Source organism: Rhineura floridana, chromosome 4, assembly GCF_030035675.1.
Source record: "Rhineura floridana isolate rRhiFlo1 chromosome 4, rRhiFlo1.hap2, whole genome shotgun sequence".
Taxonomy (NCBI): Eukaryota; Metazoa; Chordata; class Lepidosauria; order Squamata; family Rhineuridae; genus Rhineura; species Rhineura floridana.
In genome coordinates this window covers 208,887,241-208,910,389 of record NC_084483.1, presented here as the reverse complement: position 1 = coordinate 208,910,389, position 23,149 = coordinate 208,887,241, and the positions used below count along the sequence as shown (strand labels likewise).

At 44.5% G+C, this 23,149-nt stretch overlaps 1 protein-coding gene across 4 annotated transcripts in view; it reads left to right on the top strand.

Annotated features, from left to right (window-relative positions):
• The window catches only part of OTOF (otoferlin), a 219,258-nt gene that overhangs the window by 187,022 nt on the left and 9,087 nt on the right, over window positions 1–23,149 (top strand). For 2 of the 4 annotated variants that reach the window (XM_061626513.1, XM_061626512.1), the window contains exons 30-41: window positions 21–151; window positions 1,435–1,464; window positions 2,851–2,982; window positions 3,938–4,004; window positions 6,398–6,522; window positions 8,031–8,165; window positions 11,581–11,718; window positions 13,210–13,337; window positions 13,749–13,919; window positions 19,876–20,036; window positions 22,171–22,313; window positions 22,970–23,058. In XM_061626513.1, coding sequence (XP_061482497.1) covers window positions 21–151; window positions 1,435–1,464; window positions 2,851–2,982; window positions 3,938–4,004; window positions 6,398–6,522; window positions 8,031–8,165; window positions 11,581–11,718; window positions 13,210–13,337; window positions 13,749–13,919; window positions 19,876–20,036; window positions 22,171–22,313; window positions 22,970–23,058 — 1,450 coding nt within the window. The remainder of the gene's footprint in view (window positions 1–20; window positions 152–1,434; window positions 1,465–2,850; window positions 2,983–3,937; window positions 4,005–6,397; window positions 6,523–8,030; window positions 8,166–11,580; window positions 11,719–13,209; window positions 13,338–13,748; window positions 13,920–19,875; window positions 20,037–22,170; window positions 22,314–22,969; window positions 23,059–23,149) is intronic. The other 2 variants (XM_061626515.1, XM_061626516.1) reach the window with 1 other exon arrangement.

Sequence of the window (23,149 nt, the reverse complement as noted above, 5' to 3'; positions counted from 1 at the left end):
CTTCTCTGTCCTCTGTCTAGCTAAGCTCATGAACGCCTATGTGGCTCTGGCAAATGGAGGGCCCTACTCTCATCCTGCAGGTGAAATTGTGGTCAACATGGAGCCAGAGGTTCCCATCAAGAAGATGGAGACCATGGTCAAGCTGGAAGCGGTGAGTTGCAGAGTATCAAGGGCTGAGGTGTGAAGTCACCTGGGAAGCATCTTCTGTACAGTGCTCAACATAGCAAGGAGAGGTTGACTTGCCTCCCTATATGAGCCTGCCCGGGCCCTGAGATCTTCAGGAGAGGCCCTTCTCTCAGTCCCAACACCTTCGCAAGCTCATTTGGTGGGGACACAAGATAAGGCCTTTTCGGTGGCTGCCCCTAGGTTCTGGAACTCCCTTCCTAGGGAGGTACGAATGGCCCCTTCCTTGCTATCCTTTCGTTGGTAAAGACTTTTTTTATTCCGACAGGCTTTTAGCATAGAAGGTATTTAAGATAGGACTCTATAAGGTCAGTTGTATTGTCCCATGGTTTCACCTGTATTATTAAAAAAAATTTTTTTTGTATTTTAGGTGTATGCTTCATGGTTTTAATGTCGTGAATAGTTTAATTGTATTTTAATTGTATATTTTTGTATGCTTTTAACCATATGTAGTTTTTATCTGTAAGCCGCCCTGAGTTCCAGCTTTGGAAAAAGGGCGGCGTAAAAATAAAGATTAATTCATTCATTCATTCTTGCATGGGTACCCAAACTTCCAACCTTCTTATACAGGCTTTGCTCAGCCCTCCAGACTTCATTCCAGGAGCAAAGTCAAATAAACAAATTTGCTTATTTTCATCCCTCGTTAGCTTTATCTCTCGATTCCCACTCTCAACGTTCGTGTGGGGCAAGAGATCAGTCTTGTTTTGCTTATGTTATAAAGCAGGCTTTCCCAACCTGGTGCCTTCCAGATATTTTGGAACACAAATGCTAGGAGTTATCATCCAAGACATCTGGAGGGCACAAGGTTTGGGAAAGCTGATATAAATGCCTTGTATGCCAATGATGTCGCATGTTTGGCTGGTCCATGACCAAAATAAATTCATTCATTCAATGATGTCGCTTGCATAATACACACACACACACACAATGGCATCCATTTGTCCTGGTCATGCTTTGCTTGTATGGATAAGAGACCTAGAACGGTGTCTGCTTTGCCAAGGCCAACACCGCAGCATCATGGCAGAAGAGCAATGTAAGCCTGCATTGCCCATCTGTGGCCGCTCTGACAATTGTCACAGGCCATCTTGTCACCTCCCCTTATTGCTTACTGTCCATCAGGGCTGTGCCTGCGGCTTCCTCCATTGCTTCCCCCCGTGTGTTGGTGTCTGCACGGCAATAAGCAGCCTTCCTTCACCTTAGTAACTGTTGCTTGTTCTTCCCCCCATTCTTCTCCTTTTTCCTGGGTGGCAGCACTCCGATGCAGTTGTGAAGGTGGACGTGGTAAGTGGGGGCTGCGCTGTGCTTGGCTCGGTGGTGGTGACTGGGAATATTATGCATGTTTTCATTCGTCCTCCTAAAGTCTCTCTCATCTGGCACCTAGCGATGAGTTCCACTAAAAACTGACTTCAGGCCCAGGCAGATTACTCCTTTTTTGAGCATCCATTCTGATTTGTTTGCAGGGAGGTTAGATGCCATTACATCAAAGCAAGTTATCCCCCACTTTCCTGTGCATTTGCCCATCACTTGCCTTATTGCAAAAAGTCTGATGTTTTGGGGAAGCAGGTTTGTTGCACAAGACCTCCAAAACAACTATAATTACACAGCCTGAATTTGCTGGTTTGTGATTGAATACCACCAGAGAGAAAAAAGAGTAGTCTGGATGCACCCTCCCTCAAGCGTGGTTGCAATTGAACTCCGGTGAGAGGGCACATGCAATATGAATGAACAATAAGCAATCAAGGCTTCTGAGTTTCCCCAAACTGTAGACCCAATCCCACTGGGATTGCTGAAAGGGGTGATGGGGGTTGCAAGTTCTTGGCTGAAGCTTCTCCTTCACTGAAAGAGGGACAATGACTTTATGCAGCAAGCTAGAAAAGTCCAAAAGTGGATTGAGCTGAAACTCCACATGCCAGATTTGATAATGAAATCCTAATTCTCCCATATGTGTGTGTGTGTATGTGGGTGAGAGAGAGAGATTATATTATATATACATGCTGGAGGGTATTGATTGCTACATAATATTCTAGGAGGCCAAAATGGTTTTGTAATCTGTGTCCTGAGACCTATAGCTGATTTTGATGAGCTGAATCTAGATTGCTGTCAAAGCAACATGGTCTATGTTTGATAAGATTCTTCCGGGCTTGCAGAGAACAGCATTTTGAGGCAGTAATGCACATGCCTCTTGTCTAGCAAGCTCATATGTCCAACTTGCTGGAAGTTCAGGCAAGGGGAAAATCTGGGGAAGGGGAAATTAGGTGGCTGGGCAGTGATACAAGGACATTCAGTGATGCCCTCCCTGGTAGCCTGAAGTGGCAGCATTCAGGGGAAAGTATTGCCAGGTGATTCTGCTAATTGTGTGAATTTGGTCTCTCTCTGTCTTACACGTACGTACCCTTGTGCGTGTTGCTGCCTCTTTTGCATGGAACTCTTCCACACAAATTCTTGGCTTTGAAAGGCTCCTGACAGGTTCCTCAAGCCCGCAAACAAGCTGTCCAATTGGCACAGAGGAAAAGGATTCCTACAAATCCTGCAGGTGCAGACAGAGGCCAAAGATGCACTGACTACACCCAAAGGTGCGAATGGAGCAGAAAAGCAGAGACTCACAGCGGACAGGAGTAGTCCCACTGGCCGCTGCTCTGTTGTCCACCTCTTTCCACTCTTTTACAGTCAGAAGAAGAGAAGGAGAAAAAGAAGAAAAAGAAGAAAGGAAGCGTAGAAGAACCAGAAGAGGAGGAGCCCGATGAGAGCATGCTGGACTGGTGGTCCAAGTATTTTGCTTCCATCGAGACTATGAAGGAGGTGAGTGCTTGGCTGGTGGCAATCGAGGGTGGCTCTGGAGGGGGAGAGGAGAGCCTAAGGAAGGCAGTGGAGTCTGGTGGCTCCATGTCAGTGGGGCAGTGGAAGCCGCTCCGGGTTTTAGTACAAACTTTAAAGGAGCTGTCCAAGATACTGAAGCCCTCTTAGATGCCAACAGTAGTAGAAGGAGCTCAGAAGCACCAACTAGATCAACTGGCACGATTATTCCTCTGGGATGGGGATCAGAAGCCGTGTGACAGTCATTCCCCCATTCTTCATGGGTACAAGATGCAACTCTAAATTTTGTATGAGATGTATTTGGTCTTTCCCATTTTTTTTAAGCTTGGTTTGGTCACATGATCCAACATTCACCTAGTATTTCATGCCACAGGAAGAATTTCACTATGCCCCTCTAGGCTGCATATTCTGTGATCTGGAGGACTCTCTATGCCATCACAGCAGACACTATGTTCTCCGTTCTTTTCTTAATAATGGTGGTAAGTTTAATGGCCCCAGCAGGAAGTGGGATTTAAATTTTAAATGAATAGTGGGTTTGTACAGAAACACTGACTACAATATAATCAACTGTTTTAAAGTGTTCTCTTTTTGTTTTTGCATTCTGCAGTAATTTAAATAGAACACTTTTTTAAATAAACAAGCCAACAAATCAAAGTTGAAATGCATATCTGCTTTTAATATGCCATGCAAGCAAAAAGCTTTATGGAAACACAATAACCTTCTGAAATTTCACATCATTTACCGCCCAAGAGGAAAGATATAAAGACCACTCTCTAAAATGTCTGTGTCATTCATGCCACGGGAAGAACTGCATTCAAATGCAACACTCTAGATGCATACGCTAAGGTCCGGAAGAACCTTGCCGCCCAAGTTCTAGGGGTTCTCCAGGACAAACAGTGACAGATTCACCTACATCATTGTGTAACCTCTCTTTGTCTAGTTACTTCGACAGCAGGAGGCAGCTGCAGCAGACTCTGAGGAGAAGGAAGAGATGGAGATGACTGACGGTAAATTTCTGGGAAGCTGGGGAATTCAAACTGAGAAAAAGACCCACTCGTTAACAGTGTTGGCACCGTTAACAGCTGCAAAACAAGCAAAAATTAAATGGTGGAGCATTGCTGCTCCATAGAAGGGAAACTCTCCACCTCTGGATTAGTTCATCTGTCATGCAGCGATTAAAAGTCAGGGCCCTTTGTGTCTCTTGGGGTGTGTTTTTCTTTCTTTCTTTCTTTCATGCAGAGCATCTGTGAGCACCTTCAGGTTTATCAGAGTACCAATAAAATGTGTATGCGTGTGGGGATGTTTAACCCTTTCCTTGACAGACATTTACCCACTCCAAAGTCCTCTTCTCCTAGAGGGAAAAACAATAAAATTCAAGTACAATACAATTTTAGCAACAGAGGAATAGTTGAAAATGAAGGCCAATTGTCCACTTCCACCTTTGAAGACAGTTGTAGTAGTTTTCAGGACAGGCTCCTTCCATGGCACCATCAGCTCCTTCCATTTATTTCTCTCTCTCTCTCTCTCTTTCTCTCTCTGCCTTTGCCAACCACCCAAAAGCTAAGGTTTGGGCACATTCTGTCCCCTTGCTGCATGGAACTTCCCTCTTCTTCAATGTCTATTTCTCTGTCATCATCCCACCTTTGGCAACGAGGCTATGAAAGTCGGCAGGTGCAGAATCAAGTTTTGGATCTGGGAATGTCAGACCTGTTGGGAAAGGCCAGGGGGGTTGTGTTTGCTCATGGGCTCAGGTCCTCAGTTGTTCAGTGCAGAGCCATTATGCAAGAACAGCCACATAGACAGGCATGCACAGAGAGTGTCCAGATGGTATGGACTAGAAAAGTGGGATCCCTCCAACCCCCAAGCCTGCCTTACTTCATATTCATTTGAAAATTAGCAGAACTATTTTCAAATAAATTAGAAGTAGCTCAGCTTATTTTCAGAAACCAACCCAAACACCAACTGGAAACAAAGCAACATGTCCATGTTTGCAGGTGCAAAGAGTATTGGAAGCAGGATTGTGTATAACAGCCCCGATACCATCATGAAGACAAATCATCCTGGATGCACAATGAAAAGGACACCTGGAGAGTCCCTTCAATTGCATCAGTATCAGTTTCCTGGAAACATTTCCTCTTCTTAAGTCCAGGACTTTGCAGCCAGGACAATTGTGTTTCTGGAAGCTGACGGATGAGCACTTTTGACCAAATGTCTCTCCTTCTTCCATCAACTTTGCATGTTGACAGGAACATCCGGCATCCTGGAAGCTTTTCCGGATGCAGGAATAAAAGTTACAGGTTAGGCTGAAGTCAGGACATTTAATGTCTCTGTATAGTAAGGAAATGCGATGAAACTCACAATACGGCCAGATCCAGGCTAACCAAAAGGCCTTCCCTAACTCTTACTCATCTGTAAACCATGCTTTCTGACTGCAGTGAATGACCTCTATGAAAAATAAAGCAACCTTCCGTTGCTATAGAAGGCAACTGTTGGATCTGTGGGCAGATAAATAGTTGCTGATTCCATCTCATTCTCTATGCAACTTTGGTCGTTTCCCTCTTGACTAGAATTGCAGGCCAATCTTTTCTTGCACTTCTCGCCAGTATTAACCCATTTACTGCAGTTTCCTTATTCCTGATTAGGGATGCACTCGGATTCTGCCCAAATCAGACGTGTTACCGAATTTTCCGTTATTTATTTATTTGTTACATTTATATATCACCCCATAGCCGAAGCTCTTTGGGCAGTTTACAGCAATTAAAATTAATTTGCTTATTCTCAGTCATTGAGGATTGGATTTTAATGTAGTGAATTTCCGCTGACATTATAAAAAACTCTAAAACAGCGGTTTTAAGTATGATAATTTATCAATATTTCCTTTTAAAATATCAATATTTCCTTTAAAATATCAATATTTTTAAAAGAAATATCAATAAAATACCAATATTTTTCCAAGTGAAAAGAACACATGGATCAGTAAAAACAGTGGCTACTAGATAAAGAATGAGCTCAAATCAATGCCTGTTAGATCGATGGAATGCTTTTGAATCAGCACCAGCCAATGAATCCCATCCCTATTCCTGATATATATCAGTTCTAGCAACCAAAGTGTCTGTCGCATAGTAAGAAACCAGAAAAAAGACCCCCGCAAATGCCTTATAATAGCAAGGATGGTGTGCTGGTGTGATTGCCTTCCAAGGCTGAATGGAAAGGGAACCATTTAATTTATAGCATCTGTCTGTCAGCTGTCATGCACATCAAGGCTGCACATTCTGTTTCTCACCTGCCTTCTCCTCCACCGCAACCTCCTGCACGCCCGCCATCCGCCCTTCCCCTCCGCCATCCAACACTTCTTCCCTTTGGGGCTCAGAAATGAGACTTGATGACTCTCCTATGAAAGGCTCGAAGGGCCAAGGGAAGACCAAGGAGAAAGGCAAGGCGCTCAAAGAGGACAAGAAGAAGAAACAGCAACAACAGCTGCCGGACGCTCCTGAGAAGAAGAAGCAGAAGATCGATGAGATGAAGGTGAGCTCTTCCAAATCCCAGCAGCACAATACGCATTTGACCACAAAGGGGAATTTATGGCGGTTTAGCTCTGCACTCCTGGGCCCCCTCCAGACTGGTGTGTGTGTGTGTGTGGGGGGGTTGCTGGTATCTTCTGCCACATACTATTGACTCAACCATGCATTAGTGGTGGATTTATACTGGGCCATCCACACATCAGTACGCTTGACCAGTTGTCCCACAGTGCTTCTCCTCCAACGTTATCCATTATTGCTGCCTGGAGAGGCACTCCTGTGCTCTAGTGCAAAAAAAGCGGGACAAATAAAAATCTGTTAACATTGGTGGTATTAAAACTTACATGATTTCATCAGGAAGCTACACGCCATGGACTGATTGGAAACAAAGTAATACTCTTCAAGTACATGAAAGGTTGTCACACAGAGGAGGGCTGGGATCTCTTCTCGATCGTCCCAGAGTGCAGGACACGGAATAATGGGCTCAAGTTGCAGGAAGCCAGATTTTGACTGGACATCAGGAAAAACTGCCTAACTGTTAGAGCCATACGACAATGGAACCAATGCCCTAGGGAGGTAGTGGGCTGTCCAACACTGGAGGCATTCAAGAGGCAGCTGGACAGCCATCTGTCAGGAATGCTTTGATTTGGATTCCTGCATTGAGCAGGGGTTGGACTAGATGGCCTTATAGGCCCCTTCCAACTCTTCGATTCTATTATTCTATGAATAGAAGAAGTTGCCTCATTGCTTTGGGCAACTCCATGTGAGTCTCCCTTTGTTCCCTTTCCCCTCGATTGCAATGGATGGAGTTACATTATTAATTATAATAATAACAATAAAAATGTTCCACTCTTCCTCCCACTGGTAGCCCAGGGTAGCAAACAGATGATAAAGCAGTAAACAATCTTTGGACATCTTTATTTTTATTTATTTATTATTTGATTTATATCCCGCCCTTCCTCCCAGCAGGAGCCCAGGGCGGCAAACAAAAGCACTAAAAACTTTAAAACATCATAAAAACAAACTTTAAAGCAAAGTAAAAGAAAAACATCTTTAAAAACATTTCTTAAAAAAAGCTTTCAAAACATAGTCTAAGATTAAAAACATTTTAAATAAGGTTTAAGAACATATTAAAAAGCAATCCCAACACAGACGCAGACTTTAAAAACATTTAAACATTTAAAAAAATTCCAGTAGAGATGCAGACTTGAATTAGGTCTCTGCTTAAAAGGCTTGTTGAAAGAGGAAGGTCTTCAGTAGGGTCCGAAAAGACAACAGAGATGGCGCCTGTCTCTTATTTAAGGAGAAGGAATTCCAAAGAGACTGGCAGGTTGTATGTGTGTGTGTGGGGGAATGGTGCACATCAGAGCCACTGCATCTGGAAGAGGGAGGTCCACCGGGACCGCATTGTGACTACTGTTGTTTTTAAATATGGAGAAGGAAAGGGGTTATGGCAACCAGAAGCCCAGCTATCCTTGCTTGCTTCAGTAACCTTCTGGTTTCTTGCCACCTCAGGTCTACCCAAAGGAGCTGGAGGCAGAGTTTGACAGCTTTGAGGACTGGCTGCACACTTTCAACCTTTTCCGGGGGAAGATTGGTGATGATGATGACAGCACAGCGGATGAGGATCGCATCGTGGGCAGGTTCAAGGTGAGCTTGACTCTGACAGCCACAACCTCCGCCGTCAGGAGATCCAAATCAGCATCAGGCCCTCTCCTGGTGGACATGGTGCCTTGGCAGTTCTAGAAATGGGTGACTGAACCCCACACCAATTGGATTTGAAAATACGCTGGGCAACATTCAACTAAGTTTTATTCAAAGTAGTAGACCCACTAAAATGAATGAACGTGCCTTGGAGCACATTCACGCCATACATTTATTCCACTATTGGTCCACTCTTCACAGTCATGGGTTCCCCCAAAGAATTCTGGGAAAGGTAGTTTGTGTATCTTGCTGAGAGTGTTAGCAGGCCTGTTCCCCTCACAGAGCTACAATTTCCAGAGTTCTCTGGGAAGAGAGACTGACTGTTAAACCACTCTGTACCTCTGTAACAAGAATAGGGATGCGGCTCTGTGTCTAGTTCTGATCCGCTTGTATTCTGATAGTCCGTTGTTTGATCCTGATCCCTCCTTTTTTTGTTCCTTCTTGTGTTGGCACTTGCCAATTCAATCCACTGTGTGGGGGGGGGGTTGGTTGTTTTAAGTGATTTGATCTGCGGTTCTTGTTTTTTCGGTGGTGAAAAAAATGTGTAATTTTTAACATAAATGCTTATGTAAATGATCTCGGTGTTCTACGTGGTTTTCCTCCTATTTACATATCAATGAGGAGATAATTGCCTTTGAGTCTGTCTCTTGCCTCAGGCTAACTGATGTGCTGCTTAATGATTCCCCTCCCTTTCGTTATTCACTATTCTTGAATAAGTTTGTCAGCAGCGCTGCAGCAGCATCACCCCCCCTAGTACCACCTTGTATTTTTATTCACACACACAACCATTTAGCACAAAGAGAGAGAGACCCTGATGAGCTGAGGACAGCAACAATAAAAGTGGGATGGGGAAGGAGTGAGTTGCGTGGGTCAATCTTTCTCATCATCATAATGCTTCCCACGCAAGATTCAGAATGCTCTGAGCTGTCTTGTTTGAAAAACACAAAATTGCAGGATGATTTGACAATTAACACTGATGACATGTATAGCCTAGGGCAGGGCAGGCAGCCAATATTTTTTGCATTATATGGCGATAATAATGCTATTTTTTCATAATATATAATGGACAAATGGCGATCGTTACAACACCTGCACTGTTACAAATGCAGCAACTTTGAGGAAAATATGACGATAATTATGTAAAATAGGAGGAAAATTTTGAAAAAAAACTTGCAGATTGCAGCCGCAAAATCCATGCCGATTGAAGCTGCGGCCCACCGCAAGAAATCAGTGTCGGTCCAAAAAGATAGCGGACTGTTGAATTCAGTCAGAATTTGGTACTAAGTCCGATTTAGCAAATATTCTCCCCCATTCCTACTTAACGTTCAGAGCCCTTCACAAACTACAGTAAACTACAGTAGAATAAATGTATGGTGTGAATGTGGCCTAAGTTAGGTCAATTTATTTCAGTGGGTCTGCTCTGAGTAAAACCCACTGAGCTGTTTTAAACAAACAAACTTGGAAACGGCTCCACTTATTTACCAAAGCCAACCTGATTTCATAAGTCTCTTTTTTTCAAGTGGTGCTAGGTCTGTTATTCCTGGTCCTGTTATTGCAGCACACCAGAAAGCAGCTTCTCCTTCTTTAAAGGGAAGCGGGCTGAGACAGAATCATAGTAGAGTTGGAAGGGGCCTATAAGGCCATCAAGTCCAACCCCCTGCTCAATGTAGGGGATACAGGGGAGTGTCTGTTAGTGGTCCCCCATGGCCCAGATGAACACTCTGTATCTGTCAGGAGCTGTGCATGCAGTACTGTGGGCCCTATTTTGTAGATCTCCCTCCTGGCTGAGGTCATAGAGGTGCCCTCCCTGTTGAACTTCAGGCACTTGAGAAAGACCTTTCTATTTCAGCAGGCATTTTAAGGAAGTTTATGATTAATTTTAATTGATTTTACCCACTGCATGCTTTTTGTAATCTTTGTGTACGCTGCTTAGAAACTTTGGTGATTAAGCAGTATATAAATAGCTGAAATGGAAGGGGACTGTGTGGGAGGGAGTGGGTCTGATGAGCTGATTAGTAAACTGGAAATTCTTTGCTGGCTCAGTTTAATCTGAACTGTGAAAGAATTCAGGGGCCTTGTAATGCTCAGTCTTCTTTGAGCTTTACCGGTATGTCTATACTTTTGCATCCAGAAAGGATGCACACGTTGTGCCTCCACACCTCCTGTTGTTCCACCAGTTCCTCCTCTTTTCGCATCCGTTCTGGAAGACAAAGTAGAGTTCTGGTGGCCACGAAGTGTGCAGAGGGACCGGCAGAGGGGTGTTTTCAGAGTCTTGTAAAGTCTCCCAGTGCATCTGAGCAACCCAAGAGATAGGCATCATCTCTGGACAAGGCCTAGCAACCTTAGTAGCAGAGTGAGCCTCCACAAGTCAAGAAAAGCATATGACATACAGTGATGTCACACAGCCAATTCAGAGTGAGGGCAATGATTCCTGCACCCACTAGGCCAAGTGGGCAAATAGTTTCACCCCAGTTCCCAGCCTCTTCCCCTTGCAACACAGCAGTTGAAAAGCACCTCCCCTTTTGCTGCAGCCTTAGTTCCTACACCCCCCAGCCCCATTAAAAATTTTAAAAACTGCAGTTACTCTAGTTGAAAACAGACTCACCCGTGGTGTGTGCTGACTGGGGGAGACCAGTCAGCTATCTGCATCCTAAACATTCAGCACAATGAGCAAAGAAAGGTTAGTGAGGTTTTAAACCTCTCTTAGCAATTTCTTACATTTCCTCAAAGATCAACCCAGTCACCTGTCTGGTTAATTTCTCAGGGATGTTCTGGGTATTTTTATAGTACTTCCTGCTAATGAACCTGACTTAACAATCCATCACCCCAGTGCCCTGTCTCTGGGAATGGGGCGAAGGATAACGTGTTCTGTTCTAATGGCCTCCTTTTAAGAGTTTTCATAAGCCTCCTCAGTACAGTTTGCAGTTGTTTAACCTTGCAAAGAAATGAATGGCAAATGATAACAGCAGAGCGAGAAAAACTCCATCTACCTGGGTAGACAGTGAGGAGTTCACCTTAACATCTATAGCCTTACAACAAAATGAACGACAGGTGTCAATGGCATTGACATAGTTCATGATAATAATTTCCAAAGCCATCTGGCCACGTTGCAGCACAAACAAGGAAGAGTCTTGTGGCTGAAAAGGGGGAAGAAATTCAGTTCAGTTTGAATTTTAATGTGAATTCACACAAGGATTTAGTTGTATAACACGCTTAGTCTCTAAGGTGCCACAATATTCTTTGATATTTCATGGGACTGCTATAAAGATGCAGAAAAGGGGGGCACTTAGTAAGTGCTTCCTACTTGCTTTGCTCAGATTTTCCATTTTAACCAAATTAAAACATCTTCTCACCCCTCCAGGGCTCCTTGTGTGTCTACAAAGTACCACTTCCTAATGACATTACAAAGGAGGCTGGATACGATCCAAATTTTGGCATGTTCCAAGGGATCCCAAGCAATGACCCCCTCAATGTGCTGGTCCGCGTCTACGTTGTAAGGGTAAGAGAAAGGAATATGTTGTTTTCCGGGCCTCTTTCTTCTCACAACTCTTCCAGCTCTAAGGAACGGATCCTTGGCTTCTCACCTGGGTCAGCAGACGTGACTTGCTAGGCGAGGCGGAGCTGCTAAACTAGCATGGGAGAGGGAAGGCCAGTGCAGTGCCAAAGCAACCACAGAGCCAACTTGGCACACCTGCTGGGGCATATGCACCTTGCCAACATCGCTGCTGCCTCACCTTTCCACCTCTCTTTCCTGGTAAGCAGTACACATCCTCTTGCCCTGAAGCCAGCATAGAGGCTGTGCCCCACCCAGAGAACCGCTTCTGGGTCAACAAGAGGGAACCCTCAAACTTCGTATGCTCTCAGTTGCTAGATTCAGTTTTGACTTCCAATGTTTTAAGAAGGACACTATTTTGCTGCTTCCTCCCCTGAACAATGGGGAAGTACAGAGTAGCTTTCGCTGGGATCATTTTCTTTCGGAAGAGAGCAAATCTGGTCCAACCACACATAGTTCAAGAGATGGATCCCCGGATCCCTTGCAAGGGAACTTTCTGATTGCAGGCTATTTCATTGGCACCTATACAAATGTTGTTCTCCATGCCTGACTAGGAGTCTTTTATAGAATCATAGAATCATAGAACAGTAGAGTTGGAAAGGGCCTATAAGGCCATCAAGTCCAACCCCCTGATCAATGCAGGAATCCAAATCAAAGTATTCCCGACAGATGGCTGTCCAGCTGCCTCTTGAAGGCCTCCAGTGTTGGAGCGCCTCTCTAGGTCATTGGTTCCATTGTCGTATGGCTCTAACAGTTAGGCAGTTTTTCCGGATGTCCAGTCGAAATCTGGCTTCCTGCAACTTGAGCCCATTATTCCGTGTCCTGCACTCTGGGACGATCGAGAAGAGATCCCGGCCCTCCTCTATGTGACAACCTTTTATGTACTTGAAGAGGGCTGTCCTGTCTCCCCTCATATCACCTCATCTCTTGAGGTGGCCCATCTGCATAAATTTTTATTATTATAACAATAATATTTATGCAGTGGGTCCAGCTCGAGAGATGTCTGCTGTGTTTGTTACCAGGTTGGGGGGGAAAGGTTGGATGGTGTACAGTGACAAGCTCAGGCTGTCCTGGTCCCAAAGCAGATCCACCACGTTTGATAATCTCACAGTTTGTCTGCCTGCTCATCTGTCTTCCAAGTACCTTCCCATGTGTGGCATTCCATCTGTCTGACTAGTCAAAGAGGTTGAGGGACAGCTCCTTGAAAGTTGAGACTAAAACCCGGAGCACATTCCACTGCCCCACTGACATGGCCACTTCAAGAACCTGGACAGCATCTTTCCCGGCTATGATTATTAAGATCCTTAACTGGGGATTCCTCTCAACTGGAGAGGCTTCTAGCATCCACCGAGTGTAGCTACACTCCCTTTTGTCGATGTGGAACTTTAAAGTGTGTCATACAACAAGCCTTGACTGATGATGAGGCTTCCTTTCCAGGCCACTGATTTGCATCCTGCTGACATCAATGGCAAAGCTGACCCCTACATTGTCATCAAGCTGGGAAAGACAGATATTAAGGACAAGGAGAACTACATCTCCAAGCAACTGAACCCCATCTTTGGAAAGTAAGGGAGTCCTGTGGTGAGCCAGGCTGGTGTTTTCATAATACAACATCATATGAAAGGCCAGTCAGGTGCCAGCCCTGCCAGAAGGCACCTTGAGAGGGAGAACAATCTGCATGCACTTGTGAGGGGAAAACACGCATTTATCAGAGTGCATTAATAGGGGTGTGTGGTGGTGGTGGTGAATCTGGATTCCACAATCCAGGCATCAAACATCTTGGGTCAATCCTGATCACAACTAGGATCATCCAGTTAGTTTATTTTTGCGTCCATCTTACGCTTTCACCCAGCTCAGGAACATTTTTTTAAAGTTTCTCCATCCCTGTGTGCTGGCCCTCCCCTCCCTCGCCACATGGAAGAATGCTATTTTTCGGGGTCCCTCACAGTTCCAAATTGTTGTCTCCTCCCATCCAGGTCGTTTGATATTGAGGCCACATTTCCCATGGAATCCATGCTGACGGTAGCGGTCTATGACTGGGACTTGGTGGGTTCCGATGATCTGATTGGTGAGACTAAGATAGATCTGGAGAACCGCTACTACAGCAAGCACAGAGCGACCTGTGGCATCTCCAAGACCTACTCCATGTAAGAATCCCTCACCCTCGGAGATGAATTTTGTAGTTCCGGGGCCTTGTGTGTATTTGCTGTGGCAGCCATTTTAGCTCTCTGTGCAGACGCCTGCGAAGGATAGTCTTTTCCAGGATTAACAGAAAGGACACTGCAACAGTGAGAGCAGGGATGTCGAATTCCAACAAAAACAGAAATGAGAGTGGAAATGGCCAATGTTCAGTTATATTTCCCATGTATGGAACGGAAATCAATCCTGCGAATACAATTGGTATTTGCTGGTTTTGTTAATTTCAGTGTGCAAACAATGCGTAATTGATTATGCCCCCCCATTTGCACTGAGTTTTCTTTCCATTGAAATGAATGGGGTGGAATAATGTAATGACAATGCAACTTAATTTATATAATTACATATTATGTAATTTCATCACAGCAGACAGTGATAGGAATATGAACTGCAGAAGATGAACTGCAGCGGAATGGAAACAGTGCTGCATGTGATGGCACAGGGCAGAATGGAAAATGAGGCCTTCTTACATTCTTACTTAAGAGTGCTGAACACTGTACTGGGCCCATTTATCCTTGTATATCAGGAGTTTTCAGTCTTTTCAAACCAAGGACCTACACATGGATTTCTTAATCTTTTACCATATATTTGTATAGTGGTTGGGCTGCTGTTGGTCTGACTATGACCCAATAGTGTGACCAACCTGTCAGTTGAAGACCAGTGCTCTAGACCAGCCTTCCCCAACTAGTGGGCCACCAGATGTTGTTGGACCACAATTCCCATCTTTCCTGACCGTTGGCAATGCTGGCTGAGGCTGATGGGAGCTGTGGTCCAACAACATCTGGTGGCCCACTAGTTGGGAAAGGCTGCTGTAGACCTTCACTGGTATTTAGGCCAATCCAGGCAGTTTTCTACAGGAACCAGCAATCTTTGGCATTATTACTATAATTATGTCACATTTTTGCATGCAATTGCTTCAAAGTGACTGACAGGGTAAAAACAGAACGACAAAGACATTATCAGATAAAAACAGCAATACACCAAAGCTAAAATACTCATCCAACAATATATTTAAAAGGAACTATTTTAGCTTCCTGTCACTGGTAAGATAACATTCTCTCTCGGGCAAACAGCACTCATAATAAAAGGGTGAGGGCAGAGGTGGCCAGACAGTTGATTGGGATCTATTGGGAGAACCCTGGATGGTTTGCAAGAGTTTTTTTTTACTCCTGGTCACTCAACAACAGTGATAAAAAAGCCTTTTTTGTTTTCTAAATTAGAACCCCTGATCTATATTACAATCCCAGATGTAAATTTGTACTGGTATATGCAGGAGTGTGGCTTATGGGGTGCTAGAGGCTATATGCTTCACCCATGAACCATTCAGCTCTGTCTGCTGGGGCAGTAGGTGGGTCTCAGGATTCTGATAAAGAACCAAGAAAATCCCGCAAGCCTGGAAGAAGAGGAATCTGCCCCTTTTTTTCAGCTGAAGAGCAGGGGATATATACTTCAAATGTATATCACCTTCCCATTAATAGCATTTTAGCAACTGTGGCTACACAGAGTCAAAGCTGTGGCTGCAGGAAGGGGCAGTTACTCTGAAGGTGTCTTGTCCCTCTCTCACACAACTCTCCGAAGATGCTTCTTGCCAAGAATAGCAAAGCCAAGGGAAATGGGCTCACTTTCAAGATGGCATTTAAAATGAAATGGGCTTAGAGAGTTCCATGGTACCCTGTGTCTCTTTGGCCTTTAGAAAGATACAGGCAAGCATCCCTCCTGGGTTTCAAGCTGTCAGATGTCTTGGAGGACCTGTCAGTGGAACCGAAGTATGGGATAGGGATGGGGAGAAATTCAATTCAGTTTACATTTAAAGCCAAATTTACCAAATTCCCACTTTCTGAAACAATCTGAGAACTGAAACACAGCCATTCATTGAAATTTGCACTTACCCAAATTTCATATTGCAATTCTCCAACCAATGTTTGCAAAAATGCATATATTAGGGGAAATGTGCATAGTGTCGCCTGGGCTCTTTCTGGTGGGATATAAATTCAATATATTGAAGATGACTTACAAATATAGAGTATATTAGGAGAAATTGCTTGCAAAATGTGTACATTTGTCAAAACTACATACAAAAATGTTTTTAGTAGAAATTTTATTTATTTATTTATTTATTTGTTTGTTTGTTTGTTTGTTTGTTTGTTTGTTTCATTTATAAACCGCCCATAGCGAGTAGCTCTCTGGGCGGTGTACAAAAAAGTTAAAATACAAAATATCACAATAAAATCAGCCTACAAACAATGAACACAAGCAGCAACAAAAGAAAGTAGAAAATTTAAAATTATAACATTAAACGCTTAAAATGCCTGGGAGCATAGCCAGGTCTTAACCTGGCGCCAAAAAGATAGAAGCGTAGGCGCCAGGCGTACTTCTTCGGGGAGGCTGTTCCACAGTTCGGGGGCCACTACAGAAAAGGCCCTGGATCTAGTAACTGTCCTCCGGGCTTCCCGATGGGTTGGTACCCGGAGGAGGGCCTTAGATGCTGAGCGAAGTGACCAGGTAGGTTCATAGCGGGAGAGGCGTTCCACAAGATACTGCGGTCCCACGCCGTGTAAGGCTTTATAGGTCAAAACCAGCACCTTGAATCTGGCTCGGAAACAGATGGGTAGCCAGTGCAAACGGGCCAGAATAGGTGTTATATGCGCTGACCGGCTGGTCCTCGTCAGCAGTCTGACTGCTGTGTTTTGCACTAGCTGGAGCTTCCAAACTGTCTTCAAGGGCAGCCCTACGTAGAGCGCATTACAGTAATCCAGCCTAGAAGTTACCAGAGCATGAACAACTGAGGCGAGGTCATCCCTGTCCAGATAAGGGCGTAGCTGGGCTACCAGCCAAAGGTGGTAGAACACGTTCCTTGCCACCGAGGCCACTTGCGCCTCAAGAGACAAGGAAGGATCGAAAAGAACCCCCAGACTACGAACCTGTTCCTTCAAGGGGAGTGTAACCCCATCTAGAACAGGGTAAACATCGACTTCCGGGAAGGGTGACTTAGCCTGTGCCTGCTTTTGAGACGGGCTCCTGCCTCAAAAGAAGCTTATTCAGATATATCAGTCAGTTTTTTCTTTTTTTTTTGACTGATTAAACTTCTCCCGGGTAGGGAGAAACGAAGAGATTAACCTCAAAGCCTATTTTTGTTGGGACGACCAGATCTCATTAATTTATGGGACGAGGTCCAGCCGACGAAGGTGGGACGGATTTTCAACAGCAAGCTCTATCTGATAAAGCGAACGTTCACCTTATCTTCTAAGAGAGAACGCACTAACAGGCAAGCACCCTTCTTTCTATATTTTTCTTTTACTTGACTTAAATTGTTGCTGTTTAAAAGAGATTTGCCAGATTGATCGGTTTTTGACATCTCACTGGGGAGCCGTAACTTCTCTCTGCTACGCACTAATTAATAGCTTATCTCTGTTTTTGTTGCAAAAAGCTGTCCTGGATTTGCATTCTAAAGATATACACAGAAGAGGGATTTCTATTCCAGATTTTTATTTTGAAAAATATTATACTGTTTTGAGACTACTCTCTTTTTGGTCTATTTTATTTTGACGAATCTGTTTCTTGACGATTGCCATTAATTGTTTCGATCCTGGGAACTGCATTTTGTTTACTTAACTATTGGAGAGATAAGGCTGTCTGCTCTGTTTATACTGTGATGTCACCAAGTTTGGAGTATTAACCCAATTGTTGCTGAAATAAGAAGTGGTTTTCCTATATTTTTCTTTTAAAATGGCAATTAAGAAAGTGGCTGAAAATCTGGAAATAACTATGTTTCAGAAAATAATGGATGAGATTGAGATAATGAAAATTGAATTGAGTAAAATGAAGCAGGAGATTAAAGATATAAGGGTCCCTGTGAGAGAGGTGACCCTGGAAGGGGTCCCTGTGAGAGAGGAGACCCCAGAGATTGGAACAGGGGTCCCTGTGAGAGAGGTGACCCTGGAGACTGGAATAGGGGTCCCTGTGAGAGAGGAGATCCCGGAGATTGGAACCAACGTGGAACAGGAACAAGATTTGGAGTCTATGGACTTTAGAAATAAAATCTATTGTTTGGAACTCAATGTTATCTCTGAAGAAATGAATGAAGATTCTAGAGATAAAGTTATCAATGGCATGGATAATCTTCTGGACTGGAATGATGTGATGGAGCCCAATATAGAGAAAATCTATGGAATTAACTGCAGCCATGTGACAATGGAAAAACTTTTAAGAGATGACCCAGTGTATTTTGAAAAAAAGAACAGAGATATGATTTTACAGCAGTATTTCAGCAACCTATTCAGAATGGATGGCAAGAAAATATGTGGGATAGAGGTAATCCCCATCAGACTCTTACTATATGACTATGGCTTTGACAGCAAGATTATTATGGAATACTGATAATGGAAGATTGGATATTGAAATTACTGGACTTAACAAGACTACTGAAGATGGAAGATGGAAAATGGAACTAATAGAGATAATAGAACAATGGCTACTGAAATTATTGAACCTAACAGATTCTGATGTGATGGATTAATTGAAATGTTTATTTTGACTATGGTTATGACAATAAGATTATCATAATTAGTAATGAGATGGATTAATCGATATGCTTATCTGGAAAAAAAAATTGATAGATATATTTCTTAAAGAATTGAAACCTCTCTTTGACTTTTTGTGGAAAGAATAAAGTAATGTTTATGAGATTTGATGATTAAGTAAGATAACTACTGGAGGAAAGTGATTTTATAATATGACTTAAGAGACAGGATTGTTATATATTATAGACTTATAACTGATTTGATCTTTGACAAATGGGAAGTCAATATTTTACTCTTTATTTTTTATTTTTGTTTTTTTTTTCTTTTTTTCTTTTTGTTTGACTATTTTTGATTTTGTTTTTTGTCTTTGAATGTTTTGTGATTTTGTCTTGTATGTTTTATGAAAATCTGAATAAAAATTATTGAAAAAAAAAAAAAAATAGAACAGGGTAAACATCCACCATCTGGGCAGGGAAGGCATTCACCAACAGTGTCTCAGTCTTGTCTGGATTGAGTCTCAGTTTATTAGCTCTCATCCAGTCCATTATCGCGGTCAGGCAATGGTTCAGCACATCCACAGACTCACCTGTAGAAGGTGAAAAGGAGAAATAGAGCTGCGTGTCATCAGCGTACTGGTGGCAACGCACTCCAAAGCTCCTGATGGCACCCAGAGGCTGCATGTAGATGTTGAAAAGCATGGGGGACAAAACCGACCCCTGAGGGACTCCACAATGGAGAGTCCAAGGTGTCGAGCAATGTTCCCCAAGCACTTCCTTCTGGAGACGATCCACCAAGTAGGAGCGGAACCACTGCCAAGCAGTGCCTCCAACTCCCAACTCCGCGAGTCTCCCCAGAAGGATACCATGGTCGATGGTATCAAATGCCGCACTAAATTCACACTAAAATGCTGGGAAATTTTCATGAGGATTTTTTTTTAAGCTCAAATTGCTTCAGAAATGTGAAGAACTGAATTTAAGATTGGAAAAATGAGAACCTGGGAGGACAAAGCCGTCCCTTGTTACTGGTCTCCCAGAATTCTATTTTTATCTTACTGTATTTTAGTTTTTATCATTTTCCTCTGTTATTGTTATAAGCTGCCAGGAAGAGTTTGCTCCCAAAGGTGCCATATATAAAATAAATTCATGTTCCCAGGTTGTTCATTTTTGTCAGTGTAGGAGAACATTAGTATCATGAATCACTCTTCCAGTAAATTAGCTATTATAAACCAGCCTTCTCTTTTAAAAACAGCCTAGTGGAGTGGGTGGGCTTTCAAACCTGTTCTAAGGAGCGCTTGTGAGGGGCTGGTGGCAAGTGAGCTATGCAGAAGCAAAGGACTGAATGGCCCAACTGGTCCCTGTAACTGACAGAGTGACATTTCTACCAACAGCCATGGCTATAATATCTGGCGCGACCCCCAGAAACCAGCTCAGATCCTATCCAAGCTATGTAAAGAAGGGAAAGTGGATGGGCCCCACTATGGCCCTGGGGGCAGGGTGAAGGTGATGAATCGGGTCTTCACTGGCCCCACAGAAGTGGAGGATGAAAATGGTAAGTGAAGGTTGGAAGTCAGTGGGTGTCAGCTGCTTCTTAGTCCATATTCATAGGGTAACATTGTATGGATCTTGAAAACCACCAGAGCATTCTATAATCGTAGAAATACTGAATTTTAGTACTGTGCACAGAATTCAGCATCCTGGGAACCTTATCAAAAAGGAAAAGAAGAAAGCAAGGCCTTGGCCCTCAGGGCTGCAAAGGTAGCTTTGTCAGGATGTCTGCAATTAGGCAGTCAGTCGCGAAAGCAAGTGGGAGGCAGAGCTTGGAGAAGTTACTTTTTTGAACTACAACTCCCATCAGCCCCAGCCAGCATGACCACTGGACTGGGCTGATGGGAGTTGTAGTTCAAAAAAGTAACTTTTCCAAGCTCTGGGAGGGCCAAGCAGTTTTTTAAACTGGTGTGGCAGTAGGAGCAGACGTTGGCGTCTCAGCTTCTTCTCTTACCTGGTGACACATGTAAGCAGTAGCAGCTGGTGGCTGCATGTCAGTCGGGCAGTGGAATCCGCTCGGGGTTTCAGTCTGAGCTTTCAAGGAACTGGCCAAGGTGCTTCAGCTTCTCAACCCCATCCCAGAGGGATAATCCTGCCAGCTGATATATAGCAAATGCTATATTGGGCTGTGTTAACAGAAGTATAGTTTCCAAATCGCGTGAAGTACTCGTTCCCCTCTATTCAGCACTGGTTAGGCCTCATCATGAATACTGCATCCAGTTCTGGTCTCTGCACTTCAAGAAGGATGCAGACAAACTGGAACAGGTTCAGAGGAGGGCAACAAGGATGATCAGGGGACTAGAAACAAAGCCCTATGAGGAGAGACTGAAAGAATTGGGCATGTTGAGCCTGGAGAAGAGAAGACTGAGGGGAGACAGGACAGCACTCTTCAAGTACATGAAAGGTTGTCACATAGAGGAGGGTTGGGATCTCTTCTCGATCGTCCCAGAGTGCAGGACACGGAATAATGGGCTCAAGTTGCTGGAAGCCAGATTTCGACTGGACATCAGGAAAAACTTCCTAACTGTTAGAGCCATACGACAATGGGACCAATGACCTAGAGAGGTAGTGGGCTCTCCGACACTGGAGGCCTTCAAGAGGCAGCTGGACAGCCATCTGTCGGGAATGCTTTGATTTGGATTCCTGCATTGAGCAGGGGGTTGGACTGGATGGCCTTGTAGGCCCCTTCCAACTCTACTGTTCTATGATTCTATGATCTAGCTGATGTTCCTGGGTTCTGTTTGCTATTGTTGGGCCATACTTTCCATCAGTGGCAGCTAGTGGCTCCAGGCCAGTGGGGCAATGGAATCCGCTCAGCTTCTTGAAAGTTTGGATTAAAACCCAGAGCAGATTCCATTGCCCTACTGACATGGAGCCATCACCTGCCACTGTGCATAAGTAAAATAAGTTATTCAAAAAAGGTATGCGTAGCAAAGCCATGTCAATTTGCTTCATTTTGCATAACTTAATGCAGATCCCGGTGATCTCAACTTGGGATTTGATTTACCTTGATTTCGCTCTAACCATTATTCTTCAGACACAGCTGTGCATATTGTTCAGACACAGCTGTGCTGCCCTGGGCTCCTGCTGGGAGGAAGGGCAGGATATAAATCAAATAATAAATAAATAAATAATCACACTTGGTGAGGGTGAGAGTCCTGTCATTTGTCACATGGGAGGAGAGAGTTTTGCAGACTTTTCTGCCCCTCTGCGTTTGATCTGCTGCACTGTCCTCTGCCAGATTGTCTCATTGCTCCAGGGCTGGATTATCCATTAGGCTTAGTAGGCTGAAGCCTAGGGGCTCAGAGCTATTGGGGGCCTACGATCCGCAGAAGCGGGACAGGAGCCGCGGATCATGGGACAAGGGCTTCTGAACCACCCGCCATCCCCCCGCTTCACTCATCTTTTTCTCCACTGTTTTTTGCAGTTTGCCATCAATCAAGATGGCAGTCAAGGTTTCAGCCCCTTAGGGAAACCTCGGCCGCCATCTTGATTGATGGCAAACCTGCGCGCGCAGTAAAGCGGAATGGTAGGTGAAGCGGGGGGGATGGGATGGGACGGGACGACGGGCGGCTCAGAATCAGCCTAGGGGCCCTCCTCAGCTTAATCCGGCCCTGCATTGCTTGCCACGCCTGCAGGTCAGAAGAAGCAGACCGATGAGCATGTGGCGCTGACGGTGTTGCACCACTGGGAAGAGATCCCTCGTGTGGGCTGCCAGCTAGTGCCTGAGCACGTGGAAACGCGGCCCTTGCTGAACCCAGACAAGCCAGGCATTGAACAGGTACCTGGCACACTCTAGCCTACATATCGCTGGTGTGGAGGACTACAACTCCAGCCATCTTTTGAAACAATCTCCATATGCCCCCCCTTCCCATGAACTCCAAGCATAGCAGCACCCCAAGGAATACATTTCCAGCTACCGTTGACTCCACCTCCCACTTCCCTTCCTATCCCTCCCCACACCAGACACCATCTTTTTTCCCCAGCAGGATTCCGACAGTTACAGATCCTGCCACAGGATGTGGAGGTGATGGTCATGGGATATGATGACTTTAAAAGAGAATATGACAGATTCACAGAGGATAGAGTTATAAGCTAGCAGCCAGAACGGCTAAATGAACCTCCATGTGCAGAGGCAGTATATCTCTGAATGCCAGTTACTGGACTGGAGAGCAAATAGTGAGGGAGGCTATTGTCTTCCAATCCTTCTTGCGAACTTCCAGGATGCCTCTTGTCCATATTTGGAAACAGAATAGCAGAGTATGTGGACCCTTGGTCTGATCCAACAGGATGTTATGATTTTGAAACATTCTTGGGGTGGAGAGAAAGTGGGAATGGGGATACATTGGGGGTAATGGATTGGATTTTGGCGGGGTCCAATTATGAGGGACTCAGGCGCACTCAGGAGGCACTAACGGGGCCTTTCCAATATTGCAGGGACGGCTGGAGTTGTGGGTGGACATGTTCCCCATGGATATGCCAGCACCGGGCCCTGCCATCGACATTTCGCCAAGGAAGCCAAAGAAGTAATGCTTTGCCCTGGGCTGGGGTCGGGGCTCTGTCTGGAGAGCCTTAAGGCTGGGGATGGATCGCTGCATGCTGGAATCTGTGGGATCT